General features: G+C 64.0%; 1 protein-coding gene across 15 annotated transcripts in view; it reads right to left on the minus strand.

Annotated features, from left to right (window-relative positions):
* BAHCC1 (BAH domain and coiled-coil containing 1) overlaps positions 1-15,226 on the minus strand; it is a 63,033-nt gene that overhangs the window by 20,999 nt on the left and 26,808 nt on the right. For all 15 annotated transcript variants that reach the window (XM_073797904.1, XM_073797899.1, XM_073797902.1 and 12 more), the window contains 2 exons: positions 5,243-5,365; positions 153-1,898 (listed from right to left, as the gene is read on the minus strand). In XM_073797904.1, coding sequence (XP_073654005.1) covers positions 153-1,898; positions 5,243-5,365 — 1,869 coding nt within the window. The remainder of the gene's footprint in view (positions 1-152; positions 1,899-5,242; positions 5,366-15,226) is intronic.

Here is a 15,226-nt window from a genome sequence, read left to right on the forward strand (position 1 = left end):
GGGGCAGGGCAGGGCAGCCCTGGGAGGGCCTGGAGACATGGGGAGGTGATGGGCACAAAGGCCCAGGGCACAGCCCTGGGAGCCTCAGGTGCGTGGATGAGGGCAGGTCAGCAACACAGCCCCACGCCTCCCTCTCTGTGGAGGGGCCATACCTTTGAAGGCGGGGGCTGCCCGGCCCTGCCGCCCTGTGTTGGCACTGTAGGCTGACTCCGCCCGGCTCACCGTGTCCTTCTGCCGGGCCAAGGCCACCGCAATGCCCACAGGCGGCTGCCGCACCTCCCCATCGCCATGCGGAGCGTCGTGCTCTCGGCTTCGGGCACAGTCGGGCCTTTCCATGTCGCCGGGAGCCTGGCCCGTGCCCTTGGAGGCGGGGAACTTCCCGTCCTGCTGGGCACAGCTGGCCTTCAGGCCCCCCAGGCCCACGAAGGGCACCTTCTGGCCGACGACCAGTGCTTGGTTGCTGTACTTGAGCAGGTTCTTCATGGCCGAGACCTCGTCAGGCGGGGCGGGCAGGTCCTGAGGCAGGAGGGCGGCCTGCTGCAGGGTGCCGCCAAAGGGGTCCAAGTAGGCGCCAGCCTTGCACTCCTCGCTGATGGCCATGGTGGCCCCCTGGCCCGACTGGACACTCCAGGGGTGCGGGGGCGGCCCGCCGTAGCCCAGAGACGCCAGCTCCAGAGACTTGCGCTTGGCCTCAGCCCCGCTGCCCCCCGGCTCTACCTCGGGGGCCACCGACTGCTGCTGATGCCGGATACGAGCCACCTTCTGGGCCCCGGGGGCACCCACAGGGGTCTCCTTGCTGGCAGTCTTGTCTAAAGTGCAGCAGGCCTGGGTGACTTTCCCGCCCAACGGGTCCTGGTGACTTGGCCGGGCGCAGTCCTGTGAGGGGGCGGGTAACTCAAAGTAGCCGCTTTTGTCCAGACCTGCTTTGGGGAGCCCCGGGAAGGGGGCCTCGGGGCCTGCGCTGTCCAGGTACTCCAGGCCCTTCAGCTGGGGGTTGAGGGCCGCCTCGAAGCTCCCGGGCCGCCGCTCGCCCTTGCCCTCGGCCTTCAGGTGGGCATAGGAGACCCCATAAAGCGCAGCATGGTCAGGCACTGCAGCCCCATCCAGGTGCCGGTCCTTGCCCTCACCCGCCACGGCACAGGCCTCGGCCACCTGGAACGGGCGGCTCTTGTCGGCCAGGTGTCCCACGGAAGGCACGAAGGTGGGCCCGCTGGCCTTCGGGTCCCGGGGGACTTTGTCCTGCAGGGGGCAGAGCCCATCCGGGCCCCCATGCAGCTGCAGGCAGGGGAAGGAGCCGGCGGCCGTGCTGAGGGGTGGGGGCGGCCCGGCGGGCAGGCCAGACGGCACCGTGTAGGGCACGGCATGGTGCAGCAGCTGCCTCCGCTCCAGGCACTCGCCGAAGGCTGGCCCAGGCTCCACGGGGCCGGCTGCCTCCTTGGTGCAGCGTCCGGAGGCCGGCACGCCCACACCCGGCCGCCCCAGCACACCCCCCGCGCAGCTGGCCAGCGCGGACCTGCCCAGCTCACCGTCGAGCACCTTGGTGTTGAGAAGGCAGGAGGCCAGGTGTTTGGGGCGGCCCTCGCAGGCACCCCGGGCCACGCCACCCTCCTTGCAGTGCGAGTCCCCCGGTATGGGCAGCACCAGCTTGTGCCGCCCCCTGACGACGTCCTCCTCCACCGCCGGCCGCTCCTTGCCCTCGGCCGCCTTGCCGGCTTTCTCTTTGCCCATGAGGAAGCGGTCGAACTCCTTGGCGCCCTTCTGCAGGTGGCCGGCCTCGCCCCGGTCGCGGCTGCAGGAGCCGATGGGGTGGCCGGGGGCGGCCCGGGCCACGCTGGGGAAGTTGTGGTTGGCGGGCAGGAGCGTGGGCTGGGGCGGCAGGTTGCGCAGGTAGAAGTTATCTGTGTGCCGAGAGAGCTGAGGTCACCGGGAAGCCTGGGGCAGGGGCTGGAGGGCTCAGTGCCCCCAAGACACTGTGCCAGGTGCCTCCCCACTGCCAGCTGACACTGACCCACTGGCACTTTATGAGGAAGGTTTATAATTGTAAAATACACGTGATGTAAACATCACCACTTTAACCATTTTTAAGTGTGCCGTTCAGTGGTAATTAGTACACTCGTGTGATGCAGCCTTCACCACTGTCCATCTCCGGAATTCTTCATCGTCCCAATCTGAAGCTCTGTCCCCATTAAACACTGACTCCCCATGCCCCAGAGCTTTTGACTTATGTTCAGCCCCTAGGAGATGGGAGCTGCAAAGAGCCCAGCCGCTGTGCCCGGCTGTACCCATGGAGATTAGTGAAGGGAAGGCAGGAGCGGGCGGCAGTGTGCCCTGACCAGAGCCAGGGGGTGAGGTCTGGGGCCACGGGCCTCTCCCCCAACCCCACACGATGCTGGGGGAGTGTAAACTGGTTGGGTCTCTACAAACAGCTGTCAGAACCTTAAAAGCTGCGGAGGCTGTGGGCTCACAGTTGGGGAATGGCTAAGTGCACAGCACACAGCTCAGGATGCCCAGCCACGTGGAGAGTTGCCTGAGAGACGCCCCTGTAAGCAGGACCGTGCACTGTGGACAGTAAAGTGGACAGCCTTTAGTAGCCCCCTGTAAGTGCTAAGACCCCCAGGAGGAAGTGAGGCCCAGGGCAGGTATGTGTCTGAGAATGGGCCGGGTGTGAAGGACCGGGCCCACCTACCTCCTGAATACCCTGGGAGGCCCCCAGCCAGGCTGGGGGCCTAGGATCATTTAAAGAAAGGAAAATGGTCCCAGATGGCCGTCCCCACCTAGTCCACTATGGGCTCTCAATGCCTCTACAGCTCTGGGCCCATCCAGCTTGGGTGGGTGGCAGGTGTACCCCAGCTCCCTGCGCTGGGCCACGGCTTGCTGTCCAGCATGGGCCCTCAACCTGGGGTGCCTTGCTCTCTACCTGGGTCCCCAGCCAGCCCTGGGGACACCCACAGCTCCCTAAGCCTGTCTCTGGGGACCCTGGAGGGCCAACCCCATCTACACCCAGCTGGCACCCTGGATGGCATGGAGCAGAGAGGGAACAAAAGAAACCTTCAGAACTTGTAAAACCGTCCTGAGTCATGTAAATTACTAGTCAATTTCCTGCTAATTAAAGCAAGGGGGAAGAGTGTAGCTAAACCTAATTAGCTCAATTTCCAAAACCAAAGTGTTCTTGGGTGGGGCTCCACCACAGCACTGTGAAAGCAGGAGGCCACCAGCCAGTGAGTGCTCCTGGAAGCCAGGGGCCCACACCCTGGAGGGGGTCCCTAGCTGTGGGTCCGATTTCTGGGGCTGGGACCACCTGCTTGCTCCTGACAAGCACTGTCAGCAGCACACAAGCGGCTGATGTGGGAGTTTGAGGTGCTCAGCCTGACGCCTGCGGGGGGCTGTCCTCTGGGCAGCAGTGCACCTGGCCTCCAGCCCCGAGGAGACTTGGTTCCCTGGGAGCGTCCAGCGTCCATCCCTACCCTTGATGGGGCTGGGAGCTCTCCTGGCCCTGTCTGTAGGCGGGGTCTTACTTGCACCCATCAAAGCTGGCCAGCCCTGGGCTGGGCCAAGGCCTTCCCTAGCCCTGCCTGGACAAAGATGCAAGATGGGCTCCAGGACATAGACAAGCTGAGGTCACAGAGTGGGAGGCTGTGAGAAGGGGCTGGGGATGGCGGTGGAAGGGCAGGAGGGCTGGCCACAGGCCCGCCGCCAACCTGCCTCGCAGGGTCACCTCTCTGGGGTCCCCTTCCTTCTGTGAGACCCTTCAGGACTCTCTCCTGCTTAGCTGCTGCCACCTGAAGCCGACCCCCACTCAGAGCCCTGATCTTGGGGATCCTTGGGCTCCCCGGAGCTGCTTCTGTCCTTATCCACCCTCCTTACCCAGGTGGTCCCTCTCCTTGGCCTGGGTCAACCTCTTAACCTGCCCCTCTGGCACTGACCCCCCACCATGAATGTCCAGTCACCCCTGGGAAGGCAGGTCCCCCAGTCCCTCTGCAAGGAAGCTGAACTCACCCCTCCCCTCTGAACTGCTCCTCTGCAGGTGCGCCGCCCTCCTACAGCCTGGGCCATAAATGGGGGGTTATCTGGGAACCCCCTGACCCTCATGCCCATTTCAGGTCTCCCATGGGATCCCATGTCCCCATTCAAGTCCATTATTTGTCATCTAAACACAGTAACTAACCGAAAAATCTCTCTGCCCCAGCTTCTTGGGCACCACCCCCAGAAGATCTTTATAAAATGCAAATGAGACGTCACCCCACCAAGGAAAATCCTGCAGACAGGGCAGCAAGGCCTCATGCCACTCCCCACACCTGTCTCATCTCCAGGTGGCTACATCTCCCACGGGCTCCTTGAGGCTGGGCCTTTGCACGCAGACGTGTGAGTGTGTGTGTGCATGGCATGAGCATATGCCCTCTTCACGGAATGCCCTACTTTGCACGCAGACGTGTGTGTGTGCATGGCGTGAGCATGCCCTCTTCACGGAATGCCCTCCTTTGCACGCAGACGTGTGAGTGTGTGTGTGCATGGCGTGAGCATATGCCCTCTTCACGGAATGCCCTCCCCATGGCTCCACCAACCCCGCCTTCTCATCAGCAAAGCCTCAACCTCAGCATCCCCTCTCCAGCGACACCTCCTGCCAACAGGGTAGATGTTCCTCTGTCTGCTGGGGGCACGCTATTGCCCCCCTTCCCTGCTGCCGCCCGCCCCCCCCCCCGCCACCCGTCCCCTGCCCTGTCTTGACCTCAGGCCCAGGTGTGGGGTGGGTCCTGGGCCTCGTGTTGCCTAGCTTGGTGAGGCACTAAGTACAGGCTTCTGGGGGGCCTTCCCTACTCCCACCCGATGTCCCTGGGACCCCTGTTGGGGCGGGGCAGGGGGTGCTACAGCAAAAGGCCAGGTGCTGAGGGACCTAGGTGCCACCCCTCAGGGCCATGGTTGTTTGCGATGCTTCCATCTGAGCCACGAGAGCTCAGGGAGCTCGGCTGTGTTTTCAGCGAGCTCGCCTGACCACGGCATGTAACCTGCTGCTTGGCTGTGGTCCTGGGCCCTGCAGTTCAAAGTCTCCAGTGGCCTGAGAAGCAGGCCCACCCTCCTCCAGCCCCTATCCCTGCCGTGGCCTGAGACCTGGAGGTGAGGGTTCACCCAGGCTGGCCACGTTTACCTGGCACCCCAGAAGCCCCCAGCCCTGCCCTCCACCCCTCCAGGATGACCTGTGCCCCAGGCCCCACGCAATCCCTCACGGCCCCACACCAGCACTTGCCTTTTTGGGTTCCATAGAAACGATGTTGCCCATAGAGAACATTGCTGTTTCCATGGTGATCCAAGTGGCTCATGGGTAGGAAGGTAGATGCCAGACTCCCTGAAAATCTGGGGTACCCTGGAGCTAGAGAAGCAAGGAGACAGCTGTAGAGGCACCTCCAGGCCCCAGGCTCGCACCCGCCCTGACCCCAGGGAGGCGAGAAGCTGGCGGGTGGCCCGGGAGCGATGCCCCGTGGAGCCTGGTGCGTGCAGCCCGCCGGTGGGAAATCAACCCATCAATACATCATATTAACTCTGACTCGACTAATACCATCCCTCCGGTGTGGCACAAATTGAATTGCTGATGGGCTGGGGAGAGAGTGGAGGATGGAGGAGGGAGCCTTTGATTTCTCACCCAGCAGCACTTAGCAGTGCGGGAGCTTTGAGGCAGGGCAACAAAAGGGGCTCTGAAGAGCGTCCTGGGAGGAGGGAGACGCGGTGGTCACACACAGTGGACAGAGGCCCTTGCAGCCCTGGCTGAGCGTCTGGCCAGGAGGGGCAGGGCTGGACACGACCTGGGCCTGCACTACCCATAGCCTCCAGGTGAGCAAGCGGCTCTGGGGTCAGTGACCCACACCCCGGGGCTGACTTAGTTGGGTGTGACAGGCTTCTGCCTTGCTGGAGGCCGCAGGTATGGGGCTCTCCACCAGCCGGGCCTCCTCTGTGCTGTGAGATCTGCAAAAGGAGCTGGTGCCCAGCCGTGGCAGCATCGCCCCCAGGAGAGTTCCCTGCATTGGTCCCCAGCCTGAGACCCTCCCTGGAGCTTCCCAGTCAGGTCAAGCAGGCCCCTCTCTGTCCCTCTGAGGGGCCTGGACTTGTCCTCCTGGCCTGGCCCTGCCCAGCACAGGAACACCAGCCACACCCTGGACCTCGCTCTGGCCACCTGGGACACACACCCTGCCCCCCAGAAGGGATGAAGACAGACAGAACTAACACTTGGCCGGGGAGGCCCATCTGGGCACTGGTGTCCTGGCCAGGCACATCCAGGGGAGGTGTGTCTGCTGGACGCCCAGAGCTACCAGCCACTTGGAATGTGGCTCCTCACAGCTGGTCCTTCCCCACCAGGCCCAGCAGTGAGGGGGCAGGGGTGGGTGGAGGGCCTGCAGCTGGGATGGCCGAGTTGGCTGGGCTGGGGTGGGCAGGACGCTGTCTTACTCCACAACTCATGCTTTGAGCTAATGCTCTGAACATTTTCCCCATGGAAAATGAGTTTGTCTTGGGGACCCCATGATTGTCCCAAGAGTGACCGGCTGCTGGGAGCGGCTTCCCACCTGACTTCTGGGGCTCCTGGGCTTTGACGAGGGAGTAGGAGTCACCGGGTCTCCCCAGGGCGCAGTGGCCTCAGGGACAGGGAGAGGGAGGGGCTGGAGCAGGGCCCTGAGGCAGCAGTCCCCGAGGGGAAGGCGCGGGTCGCAGGGCAAGTGTTTGAACAAGGTCATGACTGTGCCTTGAAACAAGGGAGCTGCGAGCCCCATGCCTGGGGAGCAGGGGTGCCAGCACCCCACTTAGTGCGTCGTGTTGAAGTCACGGACGAGTCTGAGTCAGGGAGTTCCGTGTGAACCTGCTCATTAACTGTTTTCCAAACTCCTTTTAGGACAGAAGCCCTTTGCCGTTTCAGTGGAACTCCTTGTGGCAACTCATGGCCGCACGCTCCGCTCCACTCCACAGAATACACGAGACAAACACCTTTCCAGAAGGGGAGGCTCAGAGCCATAGCACAGACCTCCAGGCCCCCAGGCCCTCAGAGGCCTGGAGGCCGGCCTGCCATGTTGCTGCAGCTGTTGAGATGGAGAGTGAAGGCCGGCTCTGTCTCAGCGCTGGGGGCATCTGTGGGGGCATGGGGGGCAGCCCTGGAGCTCACCGTGAGCGTGGGGGGCCCAGAGGCCCCTTGGCAGGTCTGAGGCTGAGGGGGAGCTATGCCAGCGTGGGTGGGGCTGTGGAACCCAGCTCAGAGGGAGGGATGGACAAGGAGCCCCAGGAGTACCACTCAGAATGGGAAACGGGCAGGCATCCAACAGGGACACTCTGGGATGCCCCAGGATCAAGGCCCCCAGTCCAAATGGCGCACCCTGCACCCTGCTCCTGGCAGCCCCCTCGGCAGTAGCCACCGTTCAGCCCTAATGACGCAGTGTCACGTTCTCTAGCCCAGGGGATCTGAGGTCAAGCTCTGGAACGCTATCCCCAAGAGGTGCTCCACGCAGAACACGGCCCGTGCCAGCCCCATTCGGAGGCTCTTCACCAGCGTGCACGTTGTGAAAGCTCTGAGAAGTCCCAAGACGTCTCCCCACTGGGGGTTCACATCCCAGGCCCATCTGAGGACGCAGGGAAGGTGCCCACCGCCCCCAGGCCTGTCCCCCTGCAGCCCCCTCCTGAGAGGGCACGGCTGAGTTCGGAGAGCCTGGCCAACTGGCCTGGTTTGTGTGCAGAGACACATCTGGAGCAGATGTTCCCTAGATTAAACGCAGCTCCTGGAAGACTTGACAAAAGCAGAGAGCCGGACGGGGGTGGGGCGGGCCGGGGCAGGGGGGCAGAGGCCTGTGTGTGTAGTATGGGGAGCGGTTAAACCACCACAGCTGTCCTCCTTTAATTGGCTGCTGTTAAATGTTTTACGGGGCCTCGTTTTGGTAAACAGAAGTCTGTAAATTCCTCCTTCCCAGACGCCGTTTCCCAGGCACAGACCCCCATGACCCCTCGGGAGGTCTGGGCCTCCCGCCCACCCGCCCTCCGGGGAGCAGGCATTCAGCTGGCCAAGTGGTGGGCTCCTTCCTGCCGCACCCTTTGGGGGCAGTGGGAGGGCGATGGCCATGCACGTCCTTCCACTTCTGACCCTGAGATGGTGGCCAGGGATGAGGGGACAGAAATCTACCAGGGGCCCTTCCCCCATCTCCAGCCTGCCTGAAGCCCCACCCTCTGGGACCCCAGAAGGGGAATTAAGGTTCAGGGAGGAAGGAGGGAGCAGCTGGGGGAGACGGAAGAAGAAGCAGAGGGGGTATGGGCCAGGGCTGAGTGGGGTGGCCGGGGCGAGTGTGAGGAAAGAGGCCCGGACGGGTGGGTATCTGGGGTGGGGGGCAGCGAGGGAGGAAGGGGAGAAGTCCTTCCAGCCCAGCCACAGAAAGGACCCTTTCTTTTCCCAACAAGACTGTACTCTCTGAACTGAAGAAGAAAATAAAAAATGATTTTCATGAATCAGAGCAGCTGTTCTGAAACCAGAAGCCAGGGCCGCTGCATCCAGCCTGGGAGAAGGGGCTTCTGCAGAGGAGAACGTGGTGGTAGTGCAGGGCTCTTGAGGGGGCTCAGGGAGCAGCGGACGGGTGTCAGAGTTCCTCTACCCAGTACTCTTTCAGGGGTGGTGTGGTCCAGAACCCCGTCATTCCCAGGCCCTCACACCCCTTGAGGTCGGGCTACTGTGATCACCCCAACTGACACGCGAGCCCACGCTGTATCCCTGGGCCCTGCTGCCCTCGGAGCCCTGGAGGCCCCTGGTGAGCTCCGGGGAGAGGCCCTGGGCCTCAGGGAACACCTCACTGAGGATGCCCCCCATCCTGGCCCCACGCTCTGAGTCGCCAGGAGGCAACCCAATCCTGTGACATAAGTGGCAACGGAGGACAAAAGGTTGACGCCATCAGCACCTAATGAGGTGCAGTGAAGTGGAAGCAGTCTTGAACGGGGCAGGGGCAGCACAGACCAGGTCCTTGGGCTGCTGGGACGCCCCGGCACCCCGCCCCCAGCATCCCCTATGGTGGGAGTGCTCCTGGCCAGGTCCTGGGGGAGGGGTGCATGGCCAGCCAACAGAGGACCAGAATCCCCAGAGCGGGGTGGGGGTCAGGGGTCCTCCCACCACAGGGTCCCTCGAGATCCCCACCCCCAGGCCCACAGAGCTCAGTGCAGACACTGAAGGCTTAGCAAACTCTTCCAGGGGCCTGACGCACAGGGCTCTGATCACCCCCATGCTACCAGGGTCCTGCCCCAGCTCCCTGTACGCACACCCACGAGGGCAAGGCCTTCTGCAACGGATGCCCCCTGCCCCCCATGCTACCTTGACAAAGGCATTGCCACCTCTCTGGAGGCTCAAGTTGCTAGAAAGTTCTCCCCACCACTGAGCCCTGAGTTAAGGCCAGGGGCTGCCAGCAGGGTTCTGGCATCAGGTCCCAAGGGCAGCTGCCCACAACATGACTGGCTGAGCCCCCAACCCCTGGGACCAGGAACCATCCTTTTACATAGCCAGCCATTCTGGGCAGGCTCTGGGAAACCTGGATCGGACCATCTCAACTACCCATCTCCTCTGGGTCGGGGCCACCCTCCAGGGCTCAGCAGAGGCTAAAGTCCCTCTGGATAGAGCCCCACCAGACCACGCCATCCCTGCACCCATGTCCTGCCAGCCCTGAGAGATCCCATCCTTTCTCGACCCACAGCAATCCCTGCAGACACCTAGGCAAACCACCCTTGCTCCTGGGGTCCTGCACACTCCTGTCATTTTGAATTCTGCCACACGTGCCAGGCTAGGGGTCCCAACCCAATGCCCAACACTAACTGGGTGCTGGCTCTCTCCCATGTGACACCCCTTTCACTCAGGGTGCCAATGGGTTTCGACTGTGGTGCGTAAGACTACTAAACGATAGTGACCACCCAGAATGCTGGATTAAGAAGGATTCTGAGGCTGCATCCACATGCAGTTTAGAAAGTGCTGCGATTGACTAATAATGTCTGCCCTGGGTACAGGAGGGGCATTGGCAACAAGTTGGGAGGACGCTTGCCACCACCCCTGCTCTAGTATCTGAAGTGGGTAACCTTGCAACAGCCCCCTCCCCATGTCCTCCCTCTTCCTTGCCAAACACTCCGGCTTCTGTCCATAAGCCCTCTCAGGTTTACAGTGGTCAGAACCCATGGGTGTCCAGGCCGTGCATCAAAGTGCAGCTCCCAGGACCAACCACCCTGGGCTTTGCTGGGAGGAGCCTAGCGAGACCCCTTCTGGGGCTGAAGGTGGCTTTGGAAGCTGGGCCCCTCAGGGAGTGGCCAGGCCTCAGCCTCTCACAGTTGGGGGCTGGGGTGGGGGCCCGAGGGCGGCACAGGATGATTCCTGTTCCACTCCATCCCATCAGAGTTGGCCCACCACGCACGCACACTGACCCCCAGTCACCCCAGGTTTGGGCCTGGCAGCCTCGGTCTGTTCCCAGGCCGAGAGGAGTGGCTCAGAGCCGGGGGAAGGTGCCAGGCTGCCGCGGGCACCTCTGGAACAAAAGCAGCGGGCAGCTAGCCCAGGAGCCAGGCGGTTGTGGACAGTCCTGGGCTCCTGGCACGTGCTGCGCAGGGAGGAGCTGGGCTCAGGCCGCACAGAGCAGAGATGCAGGGCTCGGCAACAGTCCCTGCGAGGGAGCAAGGCCTGCGGGCTGGGGAGGGTTGGGTCCCAGGGCTCGCTGCAGGACTAAAGATGGAGAAGATAACAGAATCTCAGAGCTTGGAGCTGGGAACAAGCTGGCACGACCTCCCAAACCCTCACGAACACCCCATCCGGCAGCTCTGACTGCCAGGGAGCTCAGCTGGAGGGAACCCTTGCACCGCCCCTGCCCAGGCCTCCTGCACCCGGCTCCGCACGCTGCCTTCTTGCACACTCCAAGCCTCGCCTCCCCCCGCCACCACCCCGGGGTGTCTAAGACACGGGGCGTGGGGCCACAGGAACAATGCAAGCCAGCCCCACACCCGGATGTGACACCAGGCCTCTCCCCAGCCCTGTCAGGCCCAGGGCTGCCCACACACACCCCTGCTGCAATGTCAGCGCAGGAAGGCACCACGGCCCCCGGCCCAGCAGTGGACAGTTGCTACAGGGGACCTGCAAGGACAGAGGGGTCCCCAGAGGCTGAGACCCTGATGAGGAGGCGGGCTGACGCAAGGCCAAGTGAGGGGCCAAGGTCACAGGGAGGGCTGGCCCAAGAAGGCTCTGGAGGGGGTCAGAGGTCCAGACGGGACAGGCCTCCTTCTGACTAAGATGAAGCTGGCGGGAGAGGGCCTGTCTGGCAGGGCAGCCCTGATCCCCACATCTGGATCTGGGTAGCTCGGGCCCTTCCCCCATGCTGTCCAAGATCTCAGAGGAGCCAGCTGCTCCCACTGACCCAGCTCCTCGCCTCCAGCATGGGCAGGGCCAGGTGGGCAGAGTGAGGGGTGCCGCTGAGACGTGGGGGCATCTTCACTGGGCGGGGGGCAGGGATCGTCAGCGGTCCTGTGGGGGCCGATTCAGAGGCCATTTTGGCCACCAAGAAAACTGAGGCCAGGAGAAGGGGTTGGAGCTGCCAGGGTCTGGGGGAAAAGGACCAGGTCCAGGGCAGGGACCTGCCTCAGAGAAGGGCTGGTGGAGGGCTCGTCTAGACGGTGTCACCACACACAGATGGTGACACTGGCTGGGACCTTTGTCCCTCACACAGACATGCTCCCAGAAGCCCTGGTGAGCCCTGAAGCCTCAGAGGGGACAGAGGGACAGCTGACAGGGCTCAGGGAAGCTGGGGCGCCGGGAACGGCAGGGGGTGCCCAGTGGCCCTTTGGTGCAGCCCCTGCCCCCACGGGAGGTCAGCCCAGCCTTGGATGGAGAAGTGGCTGCCGGGGTGGGTGCGGCTCTGACAAAGAGGTCAGGCAGGCTAACGGCCAGCGCTGGCACATGTGCCTGCTGCCTCTCGAGGCTCCCCCTCCAGGTGGCACAAGAGACCATAAGTAGCCCAGGCTGTGGGAGCACAGCAGCTCCGGCCCCCATCCCTCCCCAGCTGAACCCCCAGGAACAGAATCCCCTTTCATGGCCCTGTGGGTGGTCCCACCAGGCCGCCGGGGGTGGGGTAGGGAGGGAGGGGGCCAGGCTTGCTGACAATAGGACCAGCTGTGCTGCACCCCACCCCCGCTAGGACCCACCCAGGACAGGCTGGCTGGACACTGGTTCACCCCTGCCTTGGGCCAGTTCCGCCGCCCACCCCACCCCAGGCCCCAGAAGGGAAAGTCTAGTCTCTGGCAGGACCCCTCACTTGGGTGAACCTGGGGGGCCAGGAGGCCCGAGGGCTGCACAGACGAGCTCTGCCCCAGGCCAGATGTTCCTGGGCGGCTCCTCCAGCTCCGGGGTGCTTCTCCTGCACCCCAGCTGCTCCACCAGGGAACCAGGAAGCTCTGGCCCCTGCTCTAGCAGTTGTCCCACAGATGGTGGACTGGGTCCACCCACGGAGAGCTGGGGGGCCCTGCCTGGAGTGGAAAGGCGCCTGGGCCCATACCCCTCCTGGCCCACGCTGACAATCCCCGAGCCCATCCTGGCCTCCTTGCCCTTAAGCTAAGAACCCCTTCAAGGGCCTAGCCCTGACCAGCCCCAGGCTGGGGAGGGGGCGGCAAGCAGGCTTTGCCAGGCACCTGTCTTCCCACCCATCCCGGGGGTGGTGAAAGGATGAGGGTGAGGTCAGACCTCTGAGCAGCCCGCCCAGGCAGCCCACCGTGCCTGCCGGCCCCCGCTCTCCAGCCATGTCGCGTGCCCCCCGCCCACCTCTCCCCCCTTTCCCCTGAACACACACGGCAGAGAAACAGGCCCCGGCACGCAGGGAGCCAGCTGGCACCCAGTCAAACTAGCAGCCCGGCAAGCTGCCAGGGCAGCCCGCCAGCAAGCACTGCCACTCGGCCCCGCCCGCCCGCCGGCCTCTACGCCGGGAGCTCACAGCGAGGCAGCCACACCACGTGGCCTGTCGGAGCGAGGCTGCAGAGGGCGGAGGGCAGGGGAACCCCGTAGGAAGGGGATCCCAGGCTGGGCAGCCTACCCGGAGGCAGAGAAGGGGGGAGTGTGAGGGGGAGACCGAGGCACAGGCCTGGGAGGTGGTGTGGTCCCCAGGACAGATGCACTAGCTACCTCAGGTGGGACCCGGCAGGTTGGGGTGCTCTCCCCAGGGGCTGCTGCTCTCCCACACTCATCTTTAGCCCCGGATGGGCCCTGCTCCCCACCCACCCCGTGTTCCAGAGGCTGTGTTGAGGTGGGAGGCTCGGAGGCCCCATCTGCTTCCCCTTGTCCTGCATCCACCAGTGTTTGCCCACTGAGCCCAGTGCCCCACACGCGTGCCCTCCCCCGTGAGACCATGGGCACGTCCAGCCTGAGGAGGACCCGGGGCTGTTTCAGGGCTGCTCAAACTGCCCTTGCCTCGAAGTAGCTGCCTCCCCAACATGCAGGATGGGCAGGGTGGGTAGGGGACCGGCACAGCCAGGGTGCTACCCCCACGCTGGTCCCATCCCACTGGGTGGTGACAACTGTCACTGCCAGGTGGCTCTGAGGCTGTGGCTGTGGGCGGCGGGGTGTCCCACAAGCAGCTCCGCCGAGGCAGCCGTTGGCCGGGGGAAGTGAGTGTCTGGAGGCCGTTGAGGGTGCTATCTGCAGGCTGCCTCCCACCCGCCTCTCCCCAGCAGTCCCCAGAGGGGCAAGACAGGGGCACCTTCTCCCCGGGCCCCAGGGCAGGTGGCACTGCCCACAAACTGCCCTCCTTGCCGGCAAGGTCCCCAAGGGTGGGCCGGAGCGGCGGGGGATATATGTCTCCTGACGCAGAGCTCTGCCATCCTGACCCTGACCGGGGCCACCGTTGCAGCCAGCCTGGCTGTGCCCACACACCTGTGGCTGGGCCAGGGCAGGGCAGCGGCCGTTAGTTCGGTCGAGGTGGTCCCACATGGCTGCTGTGGGTATCCCCTGCCCTCGCCACAGCAATCGGCCCTCTCCTCCCTCCCACAGACGTCCTGGGAGCCAGATGCTCCCACCAGGGCCAGGAGTGTGCCTGACAGCCACAGAAGGCGGAAGGGCTGGAAAGGGCAGGGGAGCGAGGGGTGCCACGAGCCTGTGGGGTCCACCCATGGCCGGCCCAGGAAGCCCCGAACCAGGGCCTGGCACTGTTGCACCAGGTCTCCCCCGGGGAGGCTGCTAAGAGGCAGGGGTGGGAAGCAGGCAGCAGAGGTGTCTCGGCCAGGGAGCCTGCTCTGCCCACCTGGGTCCTCAGGGCCAGCCCGGCCTCCCCTCCACCGGGGAGGAGAACTGCTCCTTATCGCCTGCCCAACATGTGCGCTCCACACGGCGCTTAAAGCCCAGATTATTTTAACAACTGTCCCTCACTCGTCACCTGTCCTGTTTGGAAAACAGCCCCTTTCTTATTGCACAAAGAGAAGTTTCTCTCGCTCTCCAGCAGGACTGGGCGCTAATCTCCCCGCCTGGAACGCGGGTGGCAGCGGGCGCGGTGTGTGGGTCCACGTGCTCTGCAAACACAACGCCCGCTGCTCAGCAGTCATTGAGTTACGGCGGTGCCGGTGCCAGGAGCGGAGAGCCCTCTGTGCCCGCTGCCAACTGCAATTACCTCTCCGTGTGCCAGCCGCTGTCGGGTTTAACCCTTCCCACGCTGTGGTGGCCAAGCCAATACCAGGAAGCTCGGGTGGGGGACACTGGGGCCCAGGGCCTCTGCCCACGTCACAGTGCCCAGGGGCTGAGCGGACAGTGGGGAGCTGGGCGGTGCGGAGCTCTGTCCCTCCGTGGGCAAGCCAAGGGGAGCCCCAGGGTCCTAGAAGGGTCTGCAGGGGCCCTTCTCCAGCTACGAGGCCTGAGACACATGAGGCACCTACTGTGTGTGTGAGGCTGCAAGCAAGGGGGAGGAAGGGGCCGGGAGGGGCTCTGTTCTCGGCCAGGCCCCCAGGGTGGCAGCTGGAGTCTGCTGACAGCTCTCTCCTCCCCACCCCTCCCTCCCAGCTGACACATCTGGAGCCCATGCCTCCCCGAGTCTAGGAGGTGGGCGCAGCCCTGCCCGGCCAGCCCAGCTGTGTTCCACATTTCCTCGGCTCCCCAGAGCCTTCCTGGCCCCACCCCCTTCTTCCCTCTCTGACCATCTCTGGTGCACATCTGGCCAGGATCACTGACTGGCGAGACTGGCCCCCTGTTTCCAACCAATTACCACCTCCCCCGTGGGGGCTT

This window comes from Tursiops truncatus, chromosome 20 (genome assembly GCF_011762595.2).
Source record: "Tursiops truncatus isolate mTurTru1 chromosome 20, mTurTru1.mat.Y, whole genome shotgun sequence".
In the NCBI taxonomy this organism is placed as follows: Eukaryota; Metazoa; Chordata; class Mammalia; order Artiodactyla; family Delphinidae; genus Tursiops; species Tursiops truncatus.